Source organism: Oncorhynchus kisutch, linkage group LG2 (genome assembly GCF_002021735.2).
Source record: "Oncorhynchus kisutch isolate 150728-3 linkage group LG2, Okis_V2, whole genome shotgun sequence".
Lineage (NCBI taxonomy): Eukaryota > Metazoa > Chordata > Actinopteri > Salmoniformes > Salmonidae > Oncorhynchus > Oncorhynchus kisutch.
The window spans coordinates 79154475-79178894 of NC_034175.2; the positions used below are offsets into that span (position 1 = coordinate 79154475).

Sequence of the window (24420 nt, forward strand, 5' to 3'; positions counted from 1 at the left end):
AAACCGAGCCTTCAAACTCGGACAGAATACTCCGAGCAGAGTAGAGGAAGGAGCTACGAGCGGGGACCGCGGGAGAGACAGAGTAGAGGAAGGAGCTACGAGCGGGGACTGCGGGAGAGACAGAGTAGAGGAAGGAGCTACGAGCGGGGACCGCGGGAGAGACAGAGTAGAGGAAGGAGCTACGAGCGGGGACCGCGGGAGAGACAGAGTAGAGTGTTACTTATAGATTATAGAATAAAGGGTGTTTCTAACGGCAAAAAAATAACGTTTTTGATGAGTGCTGTATGGAAGAACGGTTTTACGCACTAGCCTTGGACAGTTGGACTGTTTCGTTTAGATTGTGATTATTTTTTGGGGGGTGGGGGGGCGGGTGGGTGGGGGGGTGTTTTGGACAAGTAAATGTACCGGAGGGAGAAAGTCAAAGGAAAGATAAGGACATATGTTGTCACTGGATTTCGAGGCAGCCAAAAAGAAAAACAACTCACTTCATATATGAGCTCACGGAACGCGTCAAATCAGTGGACTAAAACCGCTACGGACCTTCTGAATTCATACAGATGATTTAGTTTTAGCTGCATTTTGTCTAGTGCTTTATTTCGTTGGAATAGAAGATCCTCTGGGTGATATTTATGTTCTATTTAAAAAAAATTCTTGTGGCGGGGTAGAATGGTTTTGAATCTATTCAATTATTGAATTGAAATAACCTGGGAAAAATATTACTTTTTTTAAAAAGAGGAAACAAAATAAGGTGGAAATCGCCGTTGTGGAGAACCCCGACCACAGACAGACCCTAGACCCTTTCTTGGTGGAGACGCGTGAGTGGAGAAAACAGTTTGGAAAGGTACGAGGAGGACTTTTACTGCGAGTTCTTCTCTCCAAGATCGGGAGACTAAAACTTCACCCAGCAACATGGATATATTAACGTGGCTGTGTGGATGTTTACTGGCGGTTTGCTTACCACAAGTAGTTATCGGTGAAGAAGGTACGTGTTTTTATGGAGCGAGTCCGTTCGCAGCCCTACAACGGCTGTTCTCACAATTGGGTTATGTGCATTTGAAATATGACTTTGAACCGCTTTGCTTCAGCAAAATATTGCCCATTATAAATACATCATTATATTTCCTTATAAAGCCTTCGGAAAATAAGAAGAGAACAGTGGTTTTCCCTAGTCTAGTCTTCCCGAACTAGTCTTTCCTATTTTATTTAGATATTGATTGAAATCTCGTTCGGTCTTTCAGCATATGTTTTAATTTATCAAGTTCAAAATGAGGTTTTTATACCTCACAGACAGTCAATTACTCAACGACATGTAGTGACAGAATCTGTTGTGTGTTTTAAACGTTGGAACTGTCAGCGGGACTCGACGTGCGTAGAGACCGCCGCGGCAGTTCTCTTTAGGGAAGGTAATTCCTAGCGCCGCGGGCGTCATCGGGAGCCGGTTTAGTTCTCTGGGGGGAGTCGGGGCTGCTGGAAGTCTTACGATTTAAAAAAAAAAGTGAAATAACGTTTCACCTACAATAGCAATATGGCCAATATTTCACTGAGATTATAATACAAATGTTTTAGTGTAGTGAGGGATTTAGAAACAATGTATTGTGTTCTGGTATCATCAGGGCGTCTGTTGAAATTCTAAATGTTCACTGTGAGTGTTTAGATACGAACAGTCAACGGGTTAGCTTGACATAGAGGCCAATCTACACAAACAAGCTTTGTTATAATTTAGTAGGATAATACAAATCCAACACGTTCTTAATCGTCAGATTAACCTTTGATTATATATTGATTATATATTGATTATATATTTAATTTGACTGTCTTGGTCTAATGATTTGTGTTTAGATGTTCACTTTAAATGTAATTTATTCCAGTCTGTTTAGTGTAAACCTAATGGTTTATGTTTCCAATATTGACATGATTCCTATGTTATTTATCATAATCATGTATAGGCTTGCTACAGCGTTACCCCTCGGGAGCCTGTTTTATCTCCTAACAATCCATATAGCTTGTGGCTAAAATGCGTAGGCATTGTTTCAATTGATTGCTGTCAAATGATAGTTTGTTTCTAGGAAATCAGAACATGATTTGCGTCTGTTTCACGACGTAGCCTACAGCGGGAAGAAAACGTCTTTAAAGTTGCGTGAAGGTAGTCAGCCTTTCACTTGAACCGGTGCTTGTTTTTTTTGGCCATTTGAAACGGATCGACTTTATGTTCAATGTTTCTCTTGAGAGCCGAATGTAGAGGCTGGAGTACCTTGACAGAGATTAGTACGGTGTTGAGCTCCATGACAGGGACGGTGTAGACAGACCCTGAAAACTAAGCAGCCTAAACATTTGTGAGGAAGACTTCTGTTTTTTCTTGTCTATTGGATTTCACGGATCCCGTCTCTTCAAAATCGAATGACATGTTGTTTTCTAAATAATCTCAAACATATTTCAAAGGTATATATATATATTTTTGCGCTAAAACCAAATTAATATATATATAGTTAGTACATTGACCATATATCGTACAATAGTAATAACATTATAATAACACAATGCAATGTTGATCATGCTACAGTTATTAAAATACTTCACTATCTTATCTTTTTCCATTAGATACACTTTATAATGAATTGACCTTTATATCATAGTAATAACATGGTAATAACACACACATTTTATCCATCATAATCCATTCATCATGTTTGGAGAAACATTTTCTTTACCAGGGGTGTTGGAAGGTATATAACCCTACCGTTAAGCTATTACCTTATTTTCAAGAGGAACGGCTTTGAACTAAATCAGTGTGACGCCTCAGGGCATCTGGAACAGTAGCCAGATATCAGTAGCTCTTTCTGGGAAGAAAACCATTAGTTTAGCCTGGTGTGCTGCTCTCCTTCCTTAATTTATACCGATATGAAGAGCTAGACAAATTAAACAACTTGACGAGACTGAATGCTGTGTGTGTGTGTGTGTGTGTGTGTGTGTGTGTGTGTGTGTGTGTGTGTGTGTGTGTGTGTGTGTGTGTGTGTGTGTGTGTGTGTGTGTGTGTGAGAGAGACAGAGAGAGAGAAAGAGAGAGAGACAGAGAGAGAGAGAGAGAAAGAGAGAGAGAGAGAGAAAGGGAAAGAGAGAGAGAGAAAGAGAGAGAGAGAGAGAGAGAGAGAGAGAGAAAGGGAAAGAGAGAGAGAGAAAGAGAGAGAGAGGCGTTCTCTCTGATTCAGCCAGGGTATCTCATATGGGTAAATAAACCTTTTGCTAATGATCAGTTGACATATCCTCTCACTATGGAAGTGGAAACAATGATTGGCTACTGCTAGTCAATTACAGAACTACAGACAGAGAGAGCTTCCTACATAGTTCAGGCAGTAGGAAGCTCTCTCATCCATTTACATGCAGATGATACAGTCTTATACTCAGCTGGTCCCTCCCTGGATTTTGTGTTAAATGCTCTACAACAAAGCTTTCTTAGTGTCCAACAAGCTTTCTCTGTCCTAAACCTTGTTCTGAACACCTCCAAAACAAAGGTCATGTGGTTTGGTAAGAAGAATGCCCCTCTCCCCACCTGTGTGATTACTACCTCTGAGGGTTTAGAGCTTGAGGTAGTCAACACATACACGTACTTGGGAGTATGGCTAGATGGTACATTGTCCTTCTCTCAGCACATATCAAAGCTGCAGGCTAAGGTTAAATCTAGACTTGGTTTCCTCTATCGTAATCGCTCCTCTTTCACCTCGGCTGCCAAACTAACCCTGATTCAGATGACCATCCTACCCATGCTAGATTTATTTATTTTATTTTATTTTACCTTTATTTAACCAGGCAAGTCAGTTAAGAACACATTCTTACAGAGACATCATTTATAGACCGGCAGCTAAGGGTGCTCTCGGGCGGCTAGATGTCCTTTACCACTCGGCCATCAGATTTGCCACCAATGCTCCTTATAGGACACATCACTGCACTCTATACTCCTCTGTAAACTGGTCATCTCTGTATACCCGTCGCAAGACCCACTGGTTGATGCTTATTTATAAAACCCTCTTAGGCCTCACTCCCCCTATCTGAGATATCTACTGCAGCCCTCGTCCTCCACATACAACACCCATTCTGCCAGTCACATTCTGTTAAAGGTCCCCAAGGTAAAAACATCCCTGGGTCGTACCCCTTTTCAGTTCACTGCAGCAAGCGACTGGAACGAGCTGCAACAAACACTCAAACTGGGCAGTTTAATCTCCATCTCTTCATTCAAAGACTCAATCATGGACACTCTTACTGACAGTTGTGTCTGCTTTGTGTGATGTGTTGTTATCTCTACCTTCTTGACCTTTGTCCTGTTGTCTGTGCCTAATAATGTTTGTACCATGTTGTGCTGATGCCATGTTGTGTTGCTACCATGTTGTTGTTATGTTGTGTTGCTCCCATCTTGTGTTGCTACCATGTTGTTGTTATGTTGTGTTGCTACCATTTTGTTGTCATGCTGTTCTGCTACCATGCTGCGTTGTCATGTGTTGCTACCATGCTGCGTTGTCATGTGTTGCTACCATGCTGCGTTGTCATGTGTTGCTGCCTTGCTATGTTGTCGTCTTAGGTCTCTCTTTATGTAGTGTTGTGATGTCTGTCTTGTCGTGATGTGTGTTTTGTCCTATATTTAAATGTTTATATATTTAATCCCAGGCCCCGTCCCCCGCAGGAGGCCTTTTGCCTTCTGGTAGGCCATCATTGTAAATAAGAATCTGTTCTTAACTGACTAGTTAAAGAAAGGTTCAATAAAATAAACAAAAATTAATCAGTCAGTGCCTTTTACAGGATTATAATCCAGTGTCATCTACAGGATTATAATCCAGTGTCTTCTACAGGATTATAATCCAGTGTTTTCTACAGGATTATAATCCAGTGTTATCTACAGGATTATAATCCAGTGTTTTCTACAGGATTATAATCCAGTGTTTTCTACAGGATTATAATCCAGTGTTTTCTACAGGATTATAATCCAGTGTCTTCTACAGGATTATAATCCAGTGTTTTCTACAGGATTATAATCCAGTGTCTTCTACAGGATTATAATCGAGTGTTTTCTACAGGATTATAATCCAGTGTCTTCTACAGGATTATAATCCAGTGTTTTCTACAGGATTATAATCCAGTGTCTTCTACAGGATTATAATCCAGTGTCTTCTACAGGATTATAATCCAGTGCCTTTTACAGGATTATAATCCAGTGTTTTCTACAGGATTATAATCCAGTGTCTTCTACAGGATTATAATCCAGTGTTTTCTACAGGATTATAATACAGTGTCTTCTACAGGATTATAATCCTGTGTCATCTACAGGATTATAATCCAGTGCCTTTTACAGGATTATAATCCAGTGTCATCTACAGGATTATAATCCAGTGTCTTCTACAGGATTATAATCCAGTGTTTTCTACAGGATTATAATCCAGTGTCATCTACAGGATTATAATCCAGTGTCTTCTACAGGATTATAATCCAGTGTCATCTACAGGATTATAATCCAGTGTTTTCTACAGGATTATAATCCAGTGTCTTCTACAGGATTATAATCCAGTGTTTTCTACAGGATTATAATCCAGTGTTTTCTACGTTGGCTTGTCTGGCTGCGTCACGTGTAGAGGCTTGGTATGTTATGTGGTGTTCTATCTGTCTGCCTACTCATGGTCCAAGTTCGGTGTTTACTAGAACTGAACAGCTGCACCATGGGAATGCATTTCTCTCTGTGTGTGTGTGTGTGTTTGTGTGTGGGCTCACTACTTAATGTTCAACAGTTTGAGAGGAGAATGTTGTTGTTCTGGTCATGGAGAGAATTTATCCTCTCTTAATAACTTAACGCGTTTGTTTTCACACTTTACATTAGCAGATGTCTCTCCTTGATTTGATTACCAGAGATTTTATCCTTTCTCTTGTACACAGTGGTATAAAATCTATTTAAAAGTCATTTGATTGTATCCTAGTTCTGGTTAGCTGGGTAGTACATTGTGTTGTTTGTCCTCCTGAAAGAGGAAGAAGGTGATTACCCTTTCCTCTCTTCCCCATAAAATCCTTTCCTCAACATGGATGCGTTTTGGGACCTCTTTGTCTCTCTGGCTCTCAGATCTTCTTTGTAGTTTTCCACAGTGGTTTAAAATAAGGCACTTGGTTAGGGTCACGACCCCCCCACCTCACCCTGGCTAGGGTCACGACCCACCACCTCACCCTGGCTAGGGTCACAACCCCCCACCTCACCCTGGCTAGGCTCACGACCCCCACCTCACTCTGGCTAGGGTCATGACCCCCCAACTCACCCTGGCTAGGGTCACGAACCCCCCAACTCACCCTGGCTCGGGTCACGACCCCCCCCGCACCTCACCCTGGCTAGGGTCATGACCCCCCACCTCACCCTGGCTAGGGTCACGACCCCCACCTCACCCTGGCTCGGGTCATGACCCCCCCACCTCACCCTGGCTAGGCTCACGACCCCCCACCTCACCCTGGCTAGGGTCACGACCCCCCACCTCACTCTGGCTAGGGTCATGACCCCCCCACCTCACCCTGGCTAGGCTCACGACCCCCCACCTCACCCTGGCTAGGGTCACAACCCCCCAAATCACTCTGTTATGGTGTGTGTTATGGTGTGTGTGTGTGTTACAGACAGACTGTGATGAGGGGATGTGGTTGGGTGTGTGTTATGGTGTGTGTGTGTGTGTTACAGACAGACTGTGATGAGGGGATGTGGTTGGTTGTGTGTTAAGTTTTTTTTGTTACACCTGCCTCATCTTACTATCTGATACATCAGAGAGGGAGAGGGAGGGGCCTACCTGCTTCATCATACTATCTGATACATCAGAGAGGGAGGGGCCTACCTGCCTCATCTTACTATCTGATACATCAGAGAGGGAGGGGCCTACCTGCATCATCATACTATCTGATACATCAGAGAGAGAGGGGGAGGGGCCTACCTGCCTCATCATACTATCTGATACATCAGAGAGGGAGGGGCCTACCTGCATCATCATACTATCTGATACATCAGAGAGAGAGAGGGAGGGGCCTACCTGCCTCATCATACTATCTGATACATCAGAGAGAGAGAGGGAGGGGCCTACCTGCTTCATCATACTATCTGATACATCAGAGAGAGAGAGGGAGGGGCCTACCTGCTTCATCATACTATCTGATACATCAGAGAGAGAGAGGGAGGGGCCTACCTGCTTCATCATACTATCTGATACATCAGAGAGAGAGGGGCCTACCTGCCTCATCATACTATCTGATACATAAGAGAGAGAATGGGAGAGGCTCAGCACATTTCATGGTTGCTGGGCAACGGGCAGAGGAAAGACAGACTACAGCTTACTGAGGACAGACGGACACACAACCGTCTCCGATGTGATACTCTCCCCACCACCCCGACTTTCTGAAAAATCATGGAGTCAGAACATACCATAGAGTTATCAGGATGGGAGTCAGAACATGTGATCAGGATGAGAGAGTCAGAACATACCATAGAGTTATCAGGATGGGGGAGTCAGAACATACCATATAGTTACCAGGATGGGGGAGTCAGAACATACCATAGAGTTATCAGGATGGGGGAGTCAGAACATACCATATAGTTATCAGGATGAGAGAGTCAGAACATACCATAGAGTTACAAGGATGGGGGAGTCAGAACATACCATAGAGTTATCAGGATGGGGGAGTCAGAACATACCATATAGTTATCAGGATGGGAGTCAGAACATACCATAGAGTTATCAGGATGAGGGAGTCAGAACATACCATAGAGTTATCAGGATGGGAGAGTCAGAACAACCATAGAGTTATCAGGATGAGAGTCAGATCATACCATAGAGTTATCAGGATGGGGGAGTCAGAACATACCATAGAGTTATCAGGATGAGAGTCAGAACATACCGTAGAGTTATCAGGATGGGGGTGTCAGAACATACCATAGAGTTATCAGGATGGGGGAGTCAGAACATACCATAGAGTTATCAGGATGGGGGAGTCAGAACATACCATAGAGTTACCAGGATGGGGGAGTCAGAACATACCATAGAGTTATCAGGATGAGAGTCAGAACATACCATAGATATACAAGGATGGGAGAGTCAGAACATGTGATCAGGATGAGAGAGTCAGAACATGTGATCAGGATGAGAGAGTCGGAACATGTGATCAGGATGAGAGAGTCAGAACATGTGATCAGGATGGGAGAGTCAGAACATGTGATCAGGATGAGAGTCAGAACATACCATAGAGTTATCATGATGAGAGAGTCAGAACATACCATAGAGTTAACAGGATGGGGGAGTCAGAACATACCATAGAGTAATCAGGATGGGGGAGTCAGAACATACCATAGAGTTATCAGGATGGGAGTCAGAACATACCATAGAGTTATCAGGATGAGAGTCAGAACATACCATATAGTTATCAGGATGAGGGAGTCAGAACATACCATAGAGTTATCAGGATGGGAGAGTCAGAACAACCATAGAGTTATCAGGATGAGAGTCAGATCATACCATAGAGTTACCAGGATGGGGGAGTCAGAACATACCATAGAGTTATCAGGATGAGAGTCAGAACATACCATAGAGTTATCAGGATGAGAGAGTCAGAATATACCATAGAGTTACCAGGATGGGGGAGTCAGAACATGTGATCAGGATGAGAGAGTCAGAACATACCATAGATATACAAGGATGGGAGAGTCAGAACATGTGATCAGGATGAGAGAGTCAGAACATGTGATCAGGATGAGAGAGTCGGAACATGTGATCAGGATGAGAGAGTCAGAACATGTGATCAGGATGGGAGAGTCAGAACATGTGATCAGGATGAGAGTCAGAACATACCATAGAGTTATCATGATGAGAGAGTCAGAACATACCATAGAGTTACCAGGATGGGGGAGTCAGAACATACCATAGAGTAATCAGGATGGGGGAGTCAGAACATACCATAGAGTTATCAGGATGGGAGTCAGAACATACCATAGAGTTATCAGGATGAGAGTCAGAACATACCATAGAGTTATCAGGATGAGGGAGTCAGAACATACCATAGAGTTATCAGGATGGGAGAGTCAGAACAACCATAGAGTTATCAGGATGAGAGTCAGATCATACCATAGAGTTATCAGGATGGGGGAGTCAGAACATACCATAGAGTTATCAGGATGAGAGTCAGAACATACCGTAGAGTTATCAGGATGGGGGTGTCAGAACATACCATAGAGTTATCAGGATGGGGGAGTCAGAACATACCATAGAGTTATCAGGATGGGGGAGTCAGAACATACCATAGAGTTACCAGGATGGGGGAGTCAGAACATACCATAGAGTTATCAGGATGAGAGTCAGAACATACCATAGAGTTACCAGGATGGGGGAGTCAGAACATGTGATCAGGATGAGAGAGTCAGAACATACCATAGATATACAAGGATGGGAGAGTCAGAACATGTGATCAGGATGAGAGAGTCGGAACATGTGATCAGGATGAGAGAGTCAGAACATGTGATCAGGATGGGAGAGTCAGAACATGTGATCAGGATGAGAGTCAGAACATACCATAGAGTTACCAGGATGGGGGAGTCAGAACATACCATAGAGTTATCAGGATGAGAGTCAGAACATACCATAGAGTTACCAGGATGGGGGAGTCAGAACATTCCATAGAGTTATCAGGATGGGAGAGTCAGAACATACCATAGAGTTATCAGGATGGGGGAGTCAGAACATACCATAGAGTTATCAGGATGGGGGAGTCAGAACATACCATAGAGTTACCAGGATGAGAGAGTCAGAACATACCATAGAGTTACCAGGATGGGGGAGTCAGAACATACCATAGAGTTATCAGGATGGGGGAGTCAGAACATACCATAGCGAGAGTAAGAGGATAAATAATGTATTTGATTCTGTATTTTCATTCCCACTTGGCTGCTTAGCACCGTTTACTCTTGTTTAGACTGTGTGTGTGCATGCCTATGTGTGTGTGTGTGTGTGCAGGCTTATGTGTGTGTGTGTGTGTGTGTGTGTGTGTGTGTGTGTGTGTGTGTGTGTGTGCAGGCTTATGTGTGTGTGTGCATGCTTATGTGTGTGTGTGAACGCTTATGTGTGTGTGTGTGTGTGTGTGCATGCTTATGTGTGTGTGTGCATGCTTATGTGTGTGTGTGTGAACGCTTATGTGTGTGTGTGTGTGTGTGTGAACGCTTATGTGTGTGTGCTTATCACCATTTACTCTTATTTATGAAGGGGCATGTTGTGATCATGTACAGAATGAATAAACCACAAACCTGCAGGAAGTTAGCTAGCAGACAGCGGTGGACAGGAGACAGTATTTGTTTCTGCTGCTAAAGGGACAACATCACTACTTCTGATCGCAGGAGGCTTGGAAAACGGATGGTGGGTGGGAGAGGAGGGTGGATGAAAGGGGTTTGTAGTGCCTGATGCTGCTGTTGATTATACGTCTGTCTACAGGAGACACAAACACACCTCTGTTCACCTCTCATCAGGCCTCCCTTTCTCCCTCCCTGTCTGTCTCTCTCCTCACCAGGCTCCTGTCTGTCTCTCTCCTCATCAGGCTCCCTATCTGTCTCTCTCCTCACCAGGCTCCTGTCTGTCTCTCTCCTCACCAGGCTCCTGTCTGTCTCTCTCCTCACCAGGCTCCCTGTCTGTCTCTCTCCTCACCAGGCTCCCTGTCTGTCTCTCTCCTCACCAGGCTCCCTGTCTGTCTCCCTCCCTGCCTGTCTCTCTCCTCACCAGGCTCCCTGTCTGTCTCTCTCCCCTGTCTGTCTCTCTCCTCACCAGGCTCCTGTCTGTCTCTCTCCTCATCAGGCTCCCTGTCTGTCCTTCTCCTCACCAAGCTCCCTATCTGTCTCTCTCCTCACCAGGCTCCCTATCTGTCTCTCTCCTCACCAGGCTCCCTGTCTGTCTCTCTCCTCACCAGTCTCCCGTCTGTCTCTCTCGCCTGTCTGTCTCTCTCTCTCCTCACCAGGCTCCCTGTCTGTCTCTCTCTCTCCTCACCAGGCTCCTGTGTGTCTCTCTCCTCACCAGGCTCCCTGTCTGTCTGTCTCTCTCCTCACCAGGCTCCCTGTCTGTCTCTCTCCTCACCAGGCTCCCTGTCTGTCTCTCTCCTCACCAGTCTCCCTGTCTGTCTCTCTCCTCACCAGTCTCCCATCTGTCTCTCTCCTCACCAGGCTCCCTGTCTGTCTCTCTCCTCACCAGGCTCCCTGTCTGTCTCTCTCCTCACCAGTCTCCTGTCTGTCTCTCTCCTCACCAGTCTCCCATCTGTCTCTCTCCTCACCAGGCTCCCTGTCTATCTCTCTCGTCACCAGTCTCCTGTCTGTCTCTCTCCTCACCAGGCTCCTGTCTGTCTCTCTCCTCATCAGGCTCCATGTCTGTCCTTCTCCTCACCAGGCTCCCTATCTGTCTCTCTCCTCACCAGTCTCCCATCTGTCTCTCTCCTCACCAGGCTCCCTGTCTGTCTCTCTCCTCACCAGGCTCCCTGTCTGTCTCTCTCCTCACCAGGCTCCCTGTCTGTCTCTCTCGACACCAGGCTCCTGTCTGTCTCTCTCCTCACCAGGCTCCTGTCTGTCTCTCTCCTCACCAGGCTCCTGTCTGTCCTTCTCCTCACCAGGCTCCCTATCTGTCTCTCTCCTCACCAGGCTCCCTATCTGTCTCTCTCCTCACCAGGCTCCCTGTCTGTCTCTCTCCTCATCAGGCTCCCTGTCTGTCCTTCTCCTCACCAGGCTCCCTATCTGTCTCTCTCCTCACCAGTCTCCCATCTGTCTCTCTCCTCACCAGGCTCCCTGTCTGTCTCTCTCCTCACCAGGCTCCCTGTCTGTCTCTCTCCTCACCAGGCTCCTGTCTGTCTCTCTCCTCACCAGGCTCCTGTCTGTCTCTCTCCTCACCAGGCTCCCTGTCTGTCTCCCCCCTGCCTGTCTCTCTCCTCACCAGGCTCCCTGTCTGTCTCTCTCCCCTGTCTGTCTCTCTCCTCACCAGGCTCCCTGTCTGTCTCCCTCCCTGCCTGTCTCTCTCCTCACCAGGCTCCTGTCTGTCTCTCTCCTCACCAGGCTCCCTGTCTGTCTCCCTCCCTGCCTGTCTCTCTCCTCACCAGGCTCCCTGTCTGCCTCCTCCCCTATCTGTCTCTCTCCTCACCAGGCTCCCTATCTGTCTCTCTCCTCACCAGGCTCCCTGTCTGTCTCTCTCCTCATCAGGCTCCCTGTCTGTCCTTCTCCTCACCAGGCTCCCTATCTGTCTCTCTCCTCACCAGTCTCCCATCTGTCTCTCTCCTCACCAGGCTCCCTGTCTGTCTCTCTCCTCACCAGGCTCCTGTCTGTCTCTCTCCTCACCAGGCTCCTGTCTGTCTCTCTCCTCACCAGGCTCCCTGTCTGTCTCCCCCCTGCCTGTCTCTCTCCTCACCAGGCTCCCTGTCTGTCTCTCTCCCCTGTCTGTCTCTCTCCTCACCAGGCTCCCTGTCTGTCTCCCTCCCTGCCTGTCTCTCTCCTCACCAGGCTCCTGTCTGTCTCTCTCCTCACCAGGCTCCCTGTCTGTCTCCCTCCCTGCCTGTCTCTCTCCTCACCAGGCTCCCTGTCTGCCTCTCTCCCCTATCTGTCTCTCTCCTCACCAGGCTCCCTATCTGTCTCTCTCCTCACCAGGCTCCCTGTCTGTCTCTCTCCTCATCAGGCTCCCTGTCTGTCCTTCTCCTCACCAGGCTCCCTATCTGTCTCTCTCCTCACCAGTCTCCCATCTGTCTCTCTCCTCACCAGGCTCCCTGTCTGTCTCTCTCCTCACCAGGCTCCCTGTCTGTCTCTCTCCTCACCAGGCTCCTGTCTGTCTCTCTCCTCACCAGGCTCCCTGTCTGTCTCCCCCCTGCCTGTCTCTCTCCTCACCAGGCTCCCTGTCTGTCTCTCTCCCCTGTCTGTCTCTCTCCTCAACAGGCTCCCTGTCTGTCTCCCTCCCTGCCTGTCTCTCTCCTCACCAGGCTCCTGTCTGTCTCTCTCCTCACCAGGCTCCCTGTCTGTCTCCCTCCCTGCCTGTCTCTCTCCTCACCAGGCTCCCTGTCTGCCTCTCTCCCCTGTCTGTCTCTCTCCTCACCAGGCTCCCTGTCTGTCTCTCTCCTCACCAGCTCCCTGTCTGTCTCTCTTGTGAATAATATAACTGGGTATCTTGTGAATAATCTAACTGGGTATCTTGTGAATAATATACTGGGTATCTTGTGAATAATATAACTGGGTATCTTGTGAATAACATAACTGGGTATCTTGTGAATAATCTAACTGGGTATCTTGTGAATAATCTAACTGGGTATCTTGTGAATAATATAACTGGATATCTTGTGAATAACATAACTGGGTATCTTGTGAATAATCTAACTGGGTATCTTGTGAATAATATAACTGGGTATCTTGTGAATAATATAACTGGGTATCTTGTGAATAACATAACTGGGTATCTTGTGAATAATCTAACTGGGTATCTTGTGAATAATCTAACTGGGTATCTTGTGAATAATCTAAATGGGTATCTTGTGAATAATCTAACTGGATATCTTGTGATTAATGGGTATATGATGGTTGTTCTCTAAGAGTGTTCGGGTCTTATCTGAGGTTAGATTGAGGCAGAAGAATAAATAGCAGAAGGCTTGATGATAACACACACACACACACACACACACACACCACACACACACACACACACACACACACACACACCACACACACACACACACACAACACACACACACACACACACACACACACCACACACACACACACCACACACACACACACACACACTGTGTGAATGTGTGTGTGATGGCATTGGGAAGCATGTGGCAGAGTGAGAAGATGGATAAACTCCTGGAGCAACAAAGACTATAAATCATGAAGCCACCTCTCAGCTGCTCTGTTCAGCAGCCAGATTATTCCCCTCTCTCTACCACTCTGCTTGGTGCCATGCTCTCCTCTCCTCTCCTCTCCTCTCCTCTCCTCTCCTCTCCTCATCCCTCTCCTCTCCTCTCCTCTCCTCTCCTCTCCTCTCCTCTCCTCTCTCCTCCTCTCCTCNGCTGAAGGATGGGAGGGAGCTGAAGAATGGGATGGAACAGGAGGATGGACGGTGGGCGTGAGCTGGAGGATGGAATAGAGCTGGAGGATGGGGGGGAGTTGGAGGATGGGAGGGAGCTGGAGGATGGGAGGGAGCTGGAGGATGGGATGGAGCTGGAGGATGGGAGGATGGGAGGTAGTTGGAGGATGTGAGGGAATTGGAGGATGGGAGAGAGCTGAAGGATGGGAGGGAGCTGAAGGGTGGGAGGATGGGAGGGAGCTGGAGGATGGGAGGGGAGTTGGAGGATGGGAGGGAGCTGGAGGATGGGATGGAGCTGGAGGATGGGAGGGAGCTGAAGAATGGGATGGAGCAGGAGGATGGGAGGGTGGGAGTGAGCTGGAGGATGGGATAGAGCTGGAGGATGGGGGGGAGTTGGAGGATGGGAGGGAGCTGGAGGATGGAATAGAGCTGGAGGATGGGAGGAGTTGGAGGATGGGAGGGAAGCTGAAGGATGGGAGGGAGCTTGGAGGATATGAGGGAGTTGGAGGATGGGAGGAAGGGATGGCGCTGGAGGATGTGAGGGAGTTGGAATATGGGAGGGAGCTGGAGGATGGGATGGAGCAAGAGGATGGAGAGGGTGGGAGGGAGCTGTAGGATGGGAGGGGAGTTGGAGGATGGGAGGGGAGCTGGAGGATGGGAGGATTGTGAGGGAGCTGGAGGATAGGATGGAGCTGGAGGATGGGGGGAATGGGAGGGAGTTGGAGGATGTGAGGGAGTTGGAGGATGGGATAGAGCTGGAGGATGGGATGAAGCAAGAGGATGGGAGGGTGGGTGGGAGCTGGAGGATGGGAGTGAGCTGGAGGATTGAATAGAGCTGGAGGATGGGAGTGGGCTGGAGGATGGGAGGGAGCTGGAGGGATGGGATTGAGCATGAGGATGGGAGGGAGTTGGAGGATTGTGAGGGAATTGAGAGGATGGAGAGGAGAGAGCTGAAGGATGGGAGGGAGCTGGAGGGTGGGAGCGTGGTAGGGAGCTGGAGGATGGAATAGAGTTGGAGGATGGGAGGGAGTGGAGGATGGAGGAGGGAGCTGGAGGATGGGATGGAGCTGGAGGATGTGATGGATGTTGGAGTATGGGAGGGAGCTGGAGGATGGGGGGATGTGAGGGAGCTGGAGGATGGGAGGATGGAATGGATTTGGAGGATGGGAGGATGGGAGGGAGTTGGAGGATGTGAGGATGGAAGGGAGCTGGAGGATGGGAGGGAGCTGGAGGATGGGAGGGAGCTGGAGGATATGAGGGAGTTGGAGGATGGGAGGGTGGGAGGTGAGCTGGAAGATGGAATAGAGCTGGAGGATGGGAGGGAGCTGGAGGATGGGAGTGAGCTGGAGGATGGAAGAATGGGAGGGAGTTGGAGGATGGGAGGGGACTGGAGGATAGGAGGATGGGAGGGAGTTGGAGGATGTGAGGGAGTTGGATGATGGGATAGACCTGGAGGATAGGAGGGAGCTGGAGGATGGGATGGAGCAAGAGGATGGGAGGATGGAATAGAGCTGGAGGATGGGAGGGAGCTGGAGGATGGGAGGGAGTTGGAGGATGGGAGGGGAGCTGGAGGATGGGATGGAGCTGGAGGATGGGAGGGAGCTGGAGGATGGGATGGAGCAAGAGGATGGGAGGGTGGGAGGGAGCTGGAGGATGGGAGGGAGTTGGAGGATGGGAGGGAGCTGGAGGATGGAGCTGGAGGATGGGAGGATGGGAGGTAGTTGGAGGATGTGAGGGAATTGGAGGATGGGAGAGAGCTGAAGGATGGGAGGGAGCTGGAGGGTGGGAGGGAGCTGGAGGATGGGATGGAGCAAGAGGATGGGAGGGTGGGAGGGAGCTGGAGGATGGGAGGGAGTTGGAGGATGGGGGGGAGTTGGAGGATGGGAGGGAGCTGGAGGATGGAATAGAGCTGGAGGATGGGAGGGAGTTGGAGGATGGGGGGGAGTTGGAGGATGGGAGGGAGCTGGAGGATGGAATAGAGCTGGAGGATGGGAGGGAGTTGGAGGATGGGAGGGAGCTGAAGGATGGGAGGGAGCTGGAGGATATGAGGGAGTTGGAGGATTGGAGGAAGGGATGGCGCTGGAGGATGTGAGGGAGTTGGAATATGGGAGGGAGCTGGAGGATGGGATGGAGCAAGAGGATGGGAGGGTGGGAGGGAGCTGGAGGATGGGAGGGAGTTGGAGGATGGGAGGGAGCTGGAGGATGGAGGATGTGAGGGAGCTGGAGGATAGGATGGAGCTGGAGGATGGGGGAATGGGAGGGAGTTGAAGGGAGAGAGCTGAAGGATGGGAGGGAGCTGGAGGGTGGGAGGATGGGATGGAGCTGGAGGATGGGAGGGAGTTGGAGGATGGGAGGGAGCTGGAGGATGGGATGGAGCTGGAGGATGGGAGGGAGCTGAAGAATGGGATGGAGCAGGGGGATGGGAGGGTGGGAGTGAGCTGGAGGATGGATAGAGCTGGAGGATGGGGGGGAGCTGAAGGATGGGAGGGAGCTGGAGGATGGAATAGAGCTGGAGGATGGGAGGGAGTTGGAGGATGGGAGGGAGCTGAAGGATGGGAGGGAGCTGGAGGATATGAGGGAGTTGGAGGATTGGAGGAAGGGATGGCGCTGGAGGATGTGAGGGAGTTGGAATATGGGAGGGAGCTGGAGGATGGGATGGAGCAAGAGGATGGGAGGGTGGGAGGGAGCTGGAGGATGGAGGGAGTTGAAGGATGGGAGGGAGCTGGAGGATGGGAGGATGTGAGGAGCTGGAGGATAGGATGGAGCTGGAGGATGGGGGGAATGGGAGGGAGTTGGAGGATGTGAGGGAGTTGGAGGATGGGATAGAGCTGGAGGATGGGATGAAGCAAGAGGATGGGAGGGTGGGTGGGAGCTGGAGGATGGGAGTTTAGCTGGAGGATTGAATAGAGCTGGAGGATGGGAGTGAGCTGGAGGATGGGAGGGAGCTGGAGGATGGGATTGAGCATGAGGATGGGAGGGAGTTGGAGATGTGAGGGAATTGGGAGGATGGGAGAGAGCTGAAGGATGGGAGGGAGCTGGAGGGTGGGAGGGTGGTAGGGAGCTGGAGGATGGAATAGAGTTGGAGGATGGGAGGGAGTTGGAGGATGGGAGGATGGGATGGAGCTGGAGGATGTGATGGAGTTGGGAGTATGGGAGGGAGCTGGAGGATGGGGTGGAGCAAGAGGATGGGAGGGTGGGGAGGGAGCTGGAGGATGGGACGGAGTTGGAGGATGGGAGGGAGCTGGAGGATGGGAGGATGTGAGGGAGCTGGAGGATAGGATGGAGCTGGAGGATGGGGGAATGGGAGGGAGTTGGAGGATGTGAGGGAGTTGGAGGATGGGATAGAGCTGGAGGATGGGATGAAGCAAGAGGATGGGAGGGTGGGTGGGAGCTGGAGGATGGGAGTTTAGCTGGAGGATTGAATAGAGCTGGAGGATGGGAGTGAGCTGGAGGATGGGAGGGAGCTGGAGGATGGGATTGAGCATGAGGATGGGGAGGGCGTTGGAGGATGTGAGGGAATTGGAGGATGGGAGAGAGCTGAAGGATGGGAGGGAGCTGGAGGGTGGGAGGGTGGTAGGGAGCTGGAGGATGGAATAGAGTTGGAGTATGGGAGGGAGCTGGAGGATGGGGGGATGTGAGGGAGCTGGAGGATGGGATGGAGCTGGAGGATGTGATGGAGTTGGAGTATGGGAGGGAGCTGGAGGATGGGGGGATGTGAGGGAGCTGGAGGATGGGAGGATGGAATGGATTTGGAGGATGGGAGGATGGGAGGGAGTTGGAGGATGTGAGGATGGAAGGGAGCTGGAGGATGGGAGGGAGCTGGAGGATGGGAGGGAGCTGGAGGATATGAGGGAGTTGGAGGATGGGAGGGTGGGAGTGAGCTGGAAGATGGAATAGAGCTGGAGGATGGGAGGGAGCTGGAGGATGGGAGTGAGCTGGAGGATGGAAGAATGGGAGGGAGTTGGAGGATGGGAGGGGGACTGGAGGATAGGAGGATGGGAGGGAGTTGGAGGATGTGAGGGAGTTGGATGATGGGATAGACCTGGAGGATAGGAGGGAGCTGGAGGATGGGATGGAGCAAGAGGATGGGAGGATGGAATAGAGCTGGAGGATGGGAGGGAGCTGGAGGATGGGAGGGGAGTTGGAGGATGGGAGGGAGCTGGAGGATGGGATGGAGCTGGAGGATGGAGCAGAGGATGGGAGGGTGGGAGGGAGCTGGAGGATGGGAGGGAGTTGGAGGATGGGAGGGAGCTGGAGGATGGAGCTGGAGGATGGGAGGATGGGAGGTAGTTGGAGGATGTGAGGGAATTGGAGGATGGGAGAGAGCTGAAGGATGGGAGGGAGCTGGAGGGTGGGAGGATGGGAGGGAGCTGGAGGATGGGGAGGGAGTTGGAGGATGGGAGGGAGCTGGAGTATGGGATGGAGCTGGAGGATGGGAGGGAGCTGAAGAATGGGATGGAGCAGGAGGATGGGAGGGTGGGAGTGAGCTGGAGGATGGGATAGAGCTGGAGGGTGGGAGGATGGGGAGGGAGCTGGAGGATGGGAGGGAGTTGGAGGATGGGAGGGAGCTGGAGGATGGGATGGAGCTGTAGGATGGGAGGATGGGAGGGAGTTGGAGGATGGGAGGGAATTGGAGGATGGGAGAGAGCTGAAGGATGGGAGGGAGCTGAAGAATGGGATGGAACAGGAGGGATGGGACGGTGGGAATGAGGCTGGAGGATGGAATAGAGCTGGAGGATGGGGGGGAGTTGGAGGATGGGAGGGAGCTGGAGGATGGGAGGGAGCTGGAGGATGGGATGGAGCTGGAGGATGGGAGGATGGGAGGTAGTTGGAGGATGTGAGGGAACTGGAGGATGGAATAGAGCTGGAGGATGGGAGGGAGTTGGAGGATGGGAGGGGAGCTGAAGGATGGGAGGGAGCTGGAGGATATGGGAGGGAGCTGGAGGATGGGAGGGAGTTGGAGGATGGGAGGGAGCTGGAGGATGGGATGGAGCTGGAGGATGGGAGGGAGCTGGAGGATGGGATGGAGCAAGAGGATGGGAGGGTGGGAGGGAGCTGGAGGATGGGAGGGAGTTGGAGGATGGGAGGGAGCTGGAGGATGGAGCTGGAGGATGGGAGGATGGGAGGTAGTTGGAGGATGTGAGGGAATTGGAGGATGGGAGAGAGCTGAAGGATGGGAGGGAGCTGGAGGGTGGGAGGATGGGAGGGAGCTGGAGGATGGGAGGGAGTTGGAGGATGGGAGGGAGCTGGAGTATGGGATGGAGCTGGAGGATGGGAGGGAGCTGAAGAATGGGATGGAGCAGGAGGATGGGAGGGTGGGAGTGAGCTGGAGGATGGGATAGAGCTGGAGGGTGGGAGGATGGGAGGGAGCTGGAGGATGGGAGGGAGTTGGAGGATGGGATGGAGCTGTAGGATGGGAGGATGGGAGGTAGTTGGAGGATGTGAGGGAACTGGAGGATGGAATAGAGCTGGAGGATGGGAGGGAGTTGGAGGATGGAATAGAGCTGGAGGATGGGGGGGAGTTGGAGGATGGGAGGGAGCTGGAGGATGGGAGGGAGGCTGGAGGATGGGATGGAGCTGGAGGATGGGAGGATGGGAGGTAGTTGGAGGATGTGAGGGAACTGGAGGATGGAATAGAGCTGGAGGATGGGAGGGAGTTGGAGGATGGGAGGGAGCTGAAGGATGGGAGGGAGCTGGAGGATATGGGAGGGAGCTGGAGGATGGGAGGGAGTTGGAGGATGGGAGGGAGCTGAAGGATGGGAGGGAGCTGGAGGATATGAGGGAGTTGGAGGATTGGAGGAAGGGATGGCGCTGGAGGATGTGAGGGAGTTGGAATATGGGAGGGAGCTGGAGGATGGGATGGAGCAAGAGGATGGGAGGGTGGGAGGGAGCTGGAGGATGGGAGGGAGTTGGAGGATGGGGGGGAGTTGGAGGATGGGAGGGAGCTGGAGGATGGAATAGAGCTGGAGGATGGGAGGGAGTTGGAGGATGGGGGGGAGTTGGAGGATGGGAGGGAGCTGGAGGATGGAATAGAGCTGGAGGATGGGAGGGAGTTGGAGGATGGGAGGGAGCTGAAGGATGGGAGGGAGCTTGAGGATATGAGGGAGTTGGAGGATTGGAGGAAGGGATGGCGCTGGAGGATGTGAGGGAGTTGGAATATGGGAGGGAGCTGGAGGATGGGATGGAGCAAGAGGATGGGAGGGTGGGAGGGAGCTGGAGGATGGGAGGGAGTTGGAGGATGGGAGGGAGCTGGAGGATGGAGGATGTGAGGGAGCTGGAGGATAGGATGGAGCTGGAGGATGGGGGAATGGGAGGGAGTTGAAGGGAGAGAGCTGAAGGATGGGAGGGAGCTGGAGGGTGGGAGGATGGGATGGAGCTGGAGGATGGGAGGGAGTTGGAGGATGGGAGGGAGCTGGAGGATGGGATGGAGCTGGAGGATGGGAGGGAGCTGAAGAATGGGATGGAGCAGGAGGATGGGAGGGTGGGAGTGAGCTGGAGGATGGGATAGAGCTGGGAGGATGGGGGGGAGCTGAAGGATGGGAGGGAGCTGGAGGATGGAATAGAGCTGGAGGATGGGAGGGAGTTGGAGGATGGGAGGGAGCTGAAGGATGGGAGGGGAGCTGCAGGATATGAGGGAGTTGGAGGATTGGAGGAAGGGATGGCGCTGGAGGATGTGAGGGAGTTGGAATATGGGAGGGAGCTGGAGGATGGGATGGAGCAAGAGGATGGGAGGGTGGGAGGGAGCTGGAGGATGGGAGGGAGTTGGAGGATGGGAGGGAGCTGGAGGATGGGAGGATGTGAGGGAGCTGGAGGATAGGATGGAGCTGGAGGATGGGGGAATGGGAGGGAGTTGGAGGATGTGAGGGAGTTGGAGGATGGGATAGAGCTGGAGGATGGGATGAAGCAAGAGGATGGGAGGGTGGGTGGGAGCTGGAGGATGGGAGTTTAGCTGGAGGATTGAATAGAGCTGGAGGATGGGAGTGAGCTGGAGGATGGGAGGGAGCTGGAGGATGGGATTGAGCATGAGGATGGGAGGGAGTTGGAGGATGTGAGGGAATTGGAGGATGGGAGAGAGCTGAAGGATGGGAGGGAGCTGGAGGGTGGGAGGGTGGTAGGGAGCTGGAGGATGGAATAGAGTTGGAGGATGGGAGGGAGTTGGAGGATGGGAGGATGGGATGGAGCTGGAGGATGTGATGGAGTTGGAGTATGGGAGGGAGCTGGAGGATGGGGTGGAGCAAGAGGATGGGAGGGTGGGAGGGAGCTGGAGGATGGGAGGGAGTTGGAGGATGGGAGGGAGCTGGAGGATGGGAGGATGTGAGGGAGCTGGAGGATAGGATGGAGCTGGAGGATGGGGGAATGGGAGGGAGTTGGAGGATGTGAGGGAGTTGGAGGATGGGATAGAGCTGGAGGATGGGATGAAGCAAGAGGATGGGAGGGTGGGTGGGAGCTGGAGGATGGGAGTTTAGCTGGAGGATTGAATAGAGCTGGAGGATGGGAGTGAGCTGGAGGATGGGAGGGAGCTGGAGGATGGGATTGAGCATGAGGATGGGAGGGGCGTTGGAGGATGGGAGGGAATTGGAGGATGGGAGAGAGCTGAAGGATGGGAGGGAGCTGGAGGGTGGGAGGGTGGTAGGGAGCTGGAGGATGGAATAGAGTTGGAGGATGGGAGGGAGTTGGAGGATGGGAGGATGGGATGGAGCTGGAGGATGTGATGGAGTTGGAGTATGGGAGGGAGCTGGAGGATGGGGGGATGTGAGGGAGCTGGAGGATGGGAGGATGGAATGGATTTGGAGGATGGGAGGATGGGAGGGAGTTGGAGGATGTGAGGATGGAAGGGAGCTGGAGGATGGGAGGGAGCTGGAGGATGGGAGGGAGCTGGAGGATATGAGGGAGTTGGAGGATGGGAGGGTGGGAGTGAGCTGGAAGATGGAATAGAGCTGGAGGATGGGAGGGAGCTGGAGGATGGGAGGGAGCTGGAGGATGGAAGAATGGGAGGGAGTTGGAGGATGGGAGGGGACTGGAGGATAGGAGGATGGGAGGGAGTTGGAGGATGTGAGGGAGTTGGATGATGGGATAGACCTGGAGGATAGGAGGGAGCTGGAGGATGGGATGGAGCAAGAGGATGGGAGGATGGAATAGAGCTGGAGGATGGGAGGGAGCTGGAGGATGGGAGGGAGTTGGAGGATGGGAGGGAGCTGGAGGATATGAGGGAGTTGGAGGAAGGGAGGAAGGGAGGGAGCTGGAGGATGGGATGGAGCTGGAGGATGTGAGGGAGTTGGAGTATGGGAGGGAGCTGGAGGATGGGAGGGAGCTGGAGGATGGGATGGAGCAAGAGGATGGGAGGATGGAATAGAGCTGGAGGATGGGAGGGAGCTGGAGGATGGGAGGGAGTTGGAGGATGGGAGGAAGCTGGAGGATATGAGGGAGTTGGAGGATGGGAGGAAGGGAGGGAGCTGGAGGATGGGATGGAGCTGGAGGATGTGAGGGAGTTCGAGCATGGGAGGTTGGGAGGGAACTGGGGGATGGGAGGATGGGATGGAGCTGGAGGATGGGATGGAGCTGGAGGATGGGAGGATGGGAGGGAGCCGGAGGATGGGAGGGTGTTTGAGCATGGGAGGTTGAGAGGGAGCTGGAGGATGGAATGGAGCTGGAGGATGGGATGGAGCTGGAGGATGAGAGGGAGTTGGAGTATGGGAGGGAGCTGGAGGATGTGAGGGAATTGGAGGATGGGAGGAAGGGAGGGAGCTGGAGGATGGGAGGATGGGATGGAGCTGGAGGATGTGAGGGAGTTGGAGGATGGGAGGGTGGGGATGGAGCTGGAGGATGGGATGGAGCTGGAGGATGGGAGGGTGCTGAAGGATGGGATGGAGCAGGAGGATGGAGGGTGGAAGTGAGCTGGAGGATGGGAGGGAGCTGGAGGTTTGGAGGGAGCTGAAGGATGGGAGGGAGCTGAAGGATGGGAGGGAGCTGAAGGATGGGAGGGAGCTGGAGAATGGGAGGGAGCTGGAGGATATGAGGGAGTTGGAGGATGGGAGGGAGCTGGAGGATATGAGGGAGTTGGAGGATGGGAGGAAGGGAGGGAGCTGGAGGATGGGATGGAGCTGGAGGATGTGAGGGGAGTTCGAGCATGGGAGGTTGGGAGGGAACTGGGGGATGGGAGGATGGGATGGAGCTGGAGGATGGGATGGAGCTGGAGGATGGGAGGATGGGAGGGAGCCGGAGGATGGGAGGGTGTTTGAGCATGGGAGGTTGGGAGGGAGCTGGAGGATGGAATGGAACTGGAGGATGGGATGGAGCTGGAGGATGAGAGGGAGCTGGAGGATGGTAGGGAGCCAGAGGATGTGAGGGAGTTTGGAGTACGGGAGGGTGGGATGGAGCTGGAGGATGGGATGGAGCTGGAGGATGGGAGGGTGCTGAAGGATGGGATGGAGCAGGAGGATGGGAGGGTGGAAGTGAGCTGGAGGATGGGAGGGAGTTGGAGGATGTGAGGGAGCTGGAGGATGGGAGGGAGCTGGAGGACAGGAGGGAGCTGGAGGATGTGAGGGAATTGGAGGATGGGAGGAAGGGGTGGGATTGGAGGATGGGAGATTGGGATGGGATTGGAGGATGGGAGGAAGGGAGGGAGCTGGAGGATGGGAGGATGGGATGGAGCTGGAGGATGGGAGGGTGGGATGGAGCTGGAGGATGGGATGGAGCTGGAGGATGGGAGGGTGCTGAAGGATGGGATGGAGCAGGAGGATGGGAGGGTGGAAGTGAGCTGGAGGATAGGAGGGAGTTGGAGGATGTGAGGGAGCTGGAGGATGGGAGGGAGCTGGAGGACAGGAGGGAGCTGGAGGATGTGAGGGAATTGGAGGATGGGAGGAAGGGGTGGGATTGGAGGATGGGAGATTGGGATGGGATTGGAGGATGGGAGGATGGGATGGAGCTGGCGGATGGGATGGAGCTGGAGGATGAGAGGGAGCTGGAGGATGGGAGGGGCCTGGAGGATGGGAGGGAGCAGGAGGACGGGAGGGTGGGAGTGAGCTGGAAGATGGAATAGAGCTGGAGGATGGGAGGGAGCTGGAGGATGGAAGAATGGGAGGGAGTTGGAGGATGGGAGGGAGCTGGAGGATGGGAGGGTGCTGAAGGATGGGATGGAGCAGGAGGATGGGAGGGTGGAAGTGAGCTGGAGGATGGGAGGGAGTTGGAGGATGTGAGGGAGCTGGAGGATGGGAGGGAGCTGGAGGACAGGAGGGAGCTGGAGGATGGGAGGGAATTGGAGGATGGGAGGAAGGGGTGGGATTGGAGGATGGGAGACTGGGATGGGATTGGAGGATGGGAGGATGGGATGGAGCTGGCGGATG

General features: G+C 52.2%; 1 protein-coding gene across 1 annotated transcript in view; it reads left to right on the forward strand.

The window, feature by feature from the left end:
• Positions 1-390: 390 nt before the first annotated feature.
• Positions 391-24420, forward strand: part of LOC109885032 (neuropilin-2) — a 331344-nt gene continuing 307314 nt past the window's right edge. The window contains 1 exon segment of the mRNA XM_031801847.1: positions 391-982. Coding sequence (XP_031657707.1) covers positions 910-982 — 73 coding nt within the window. The 5' untranslated portion in view covers positions 391-909.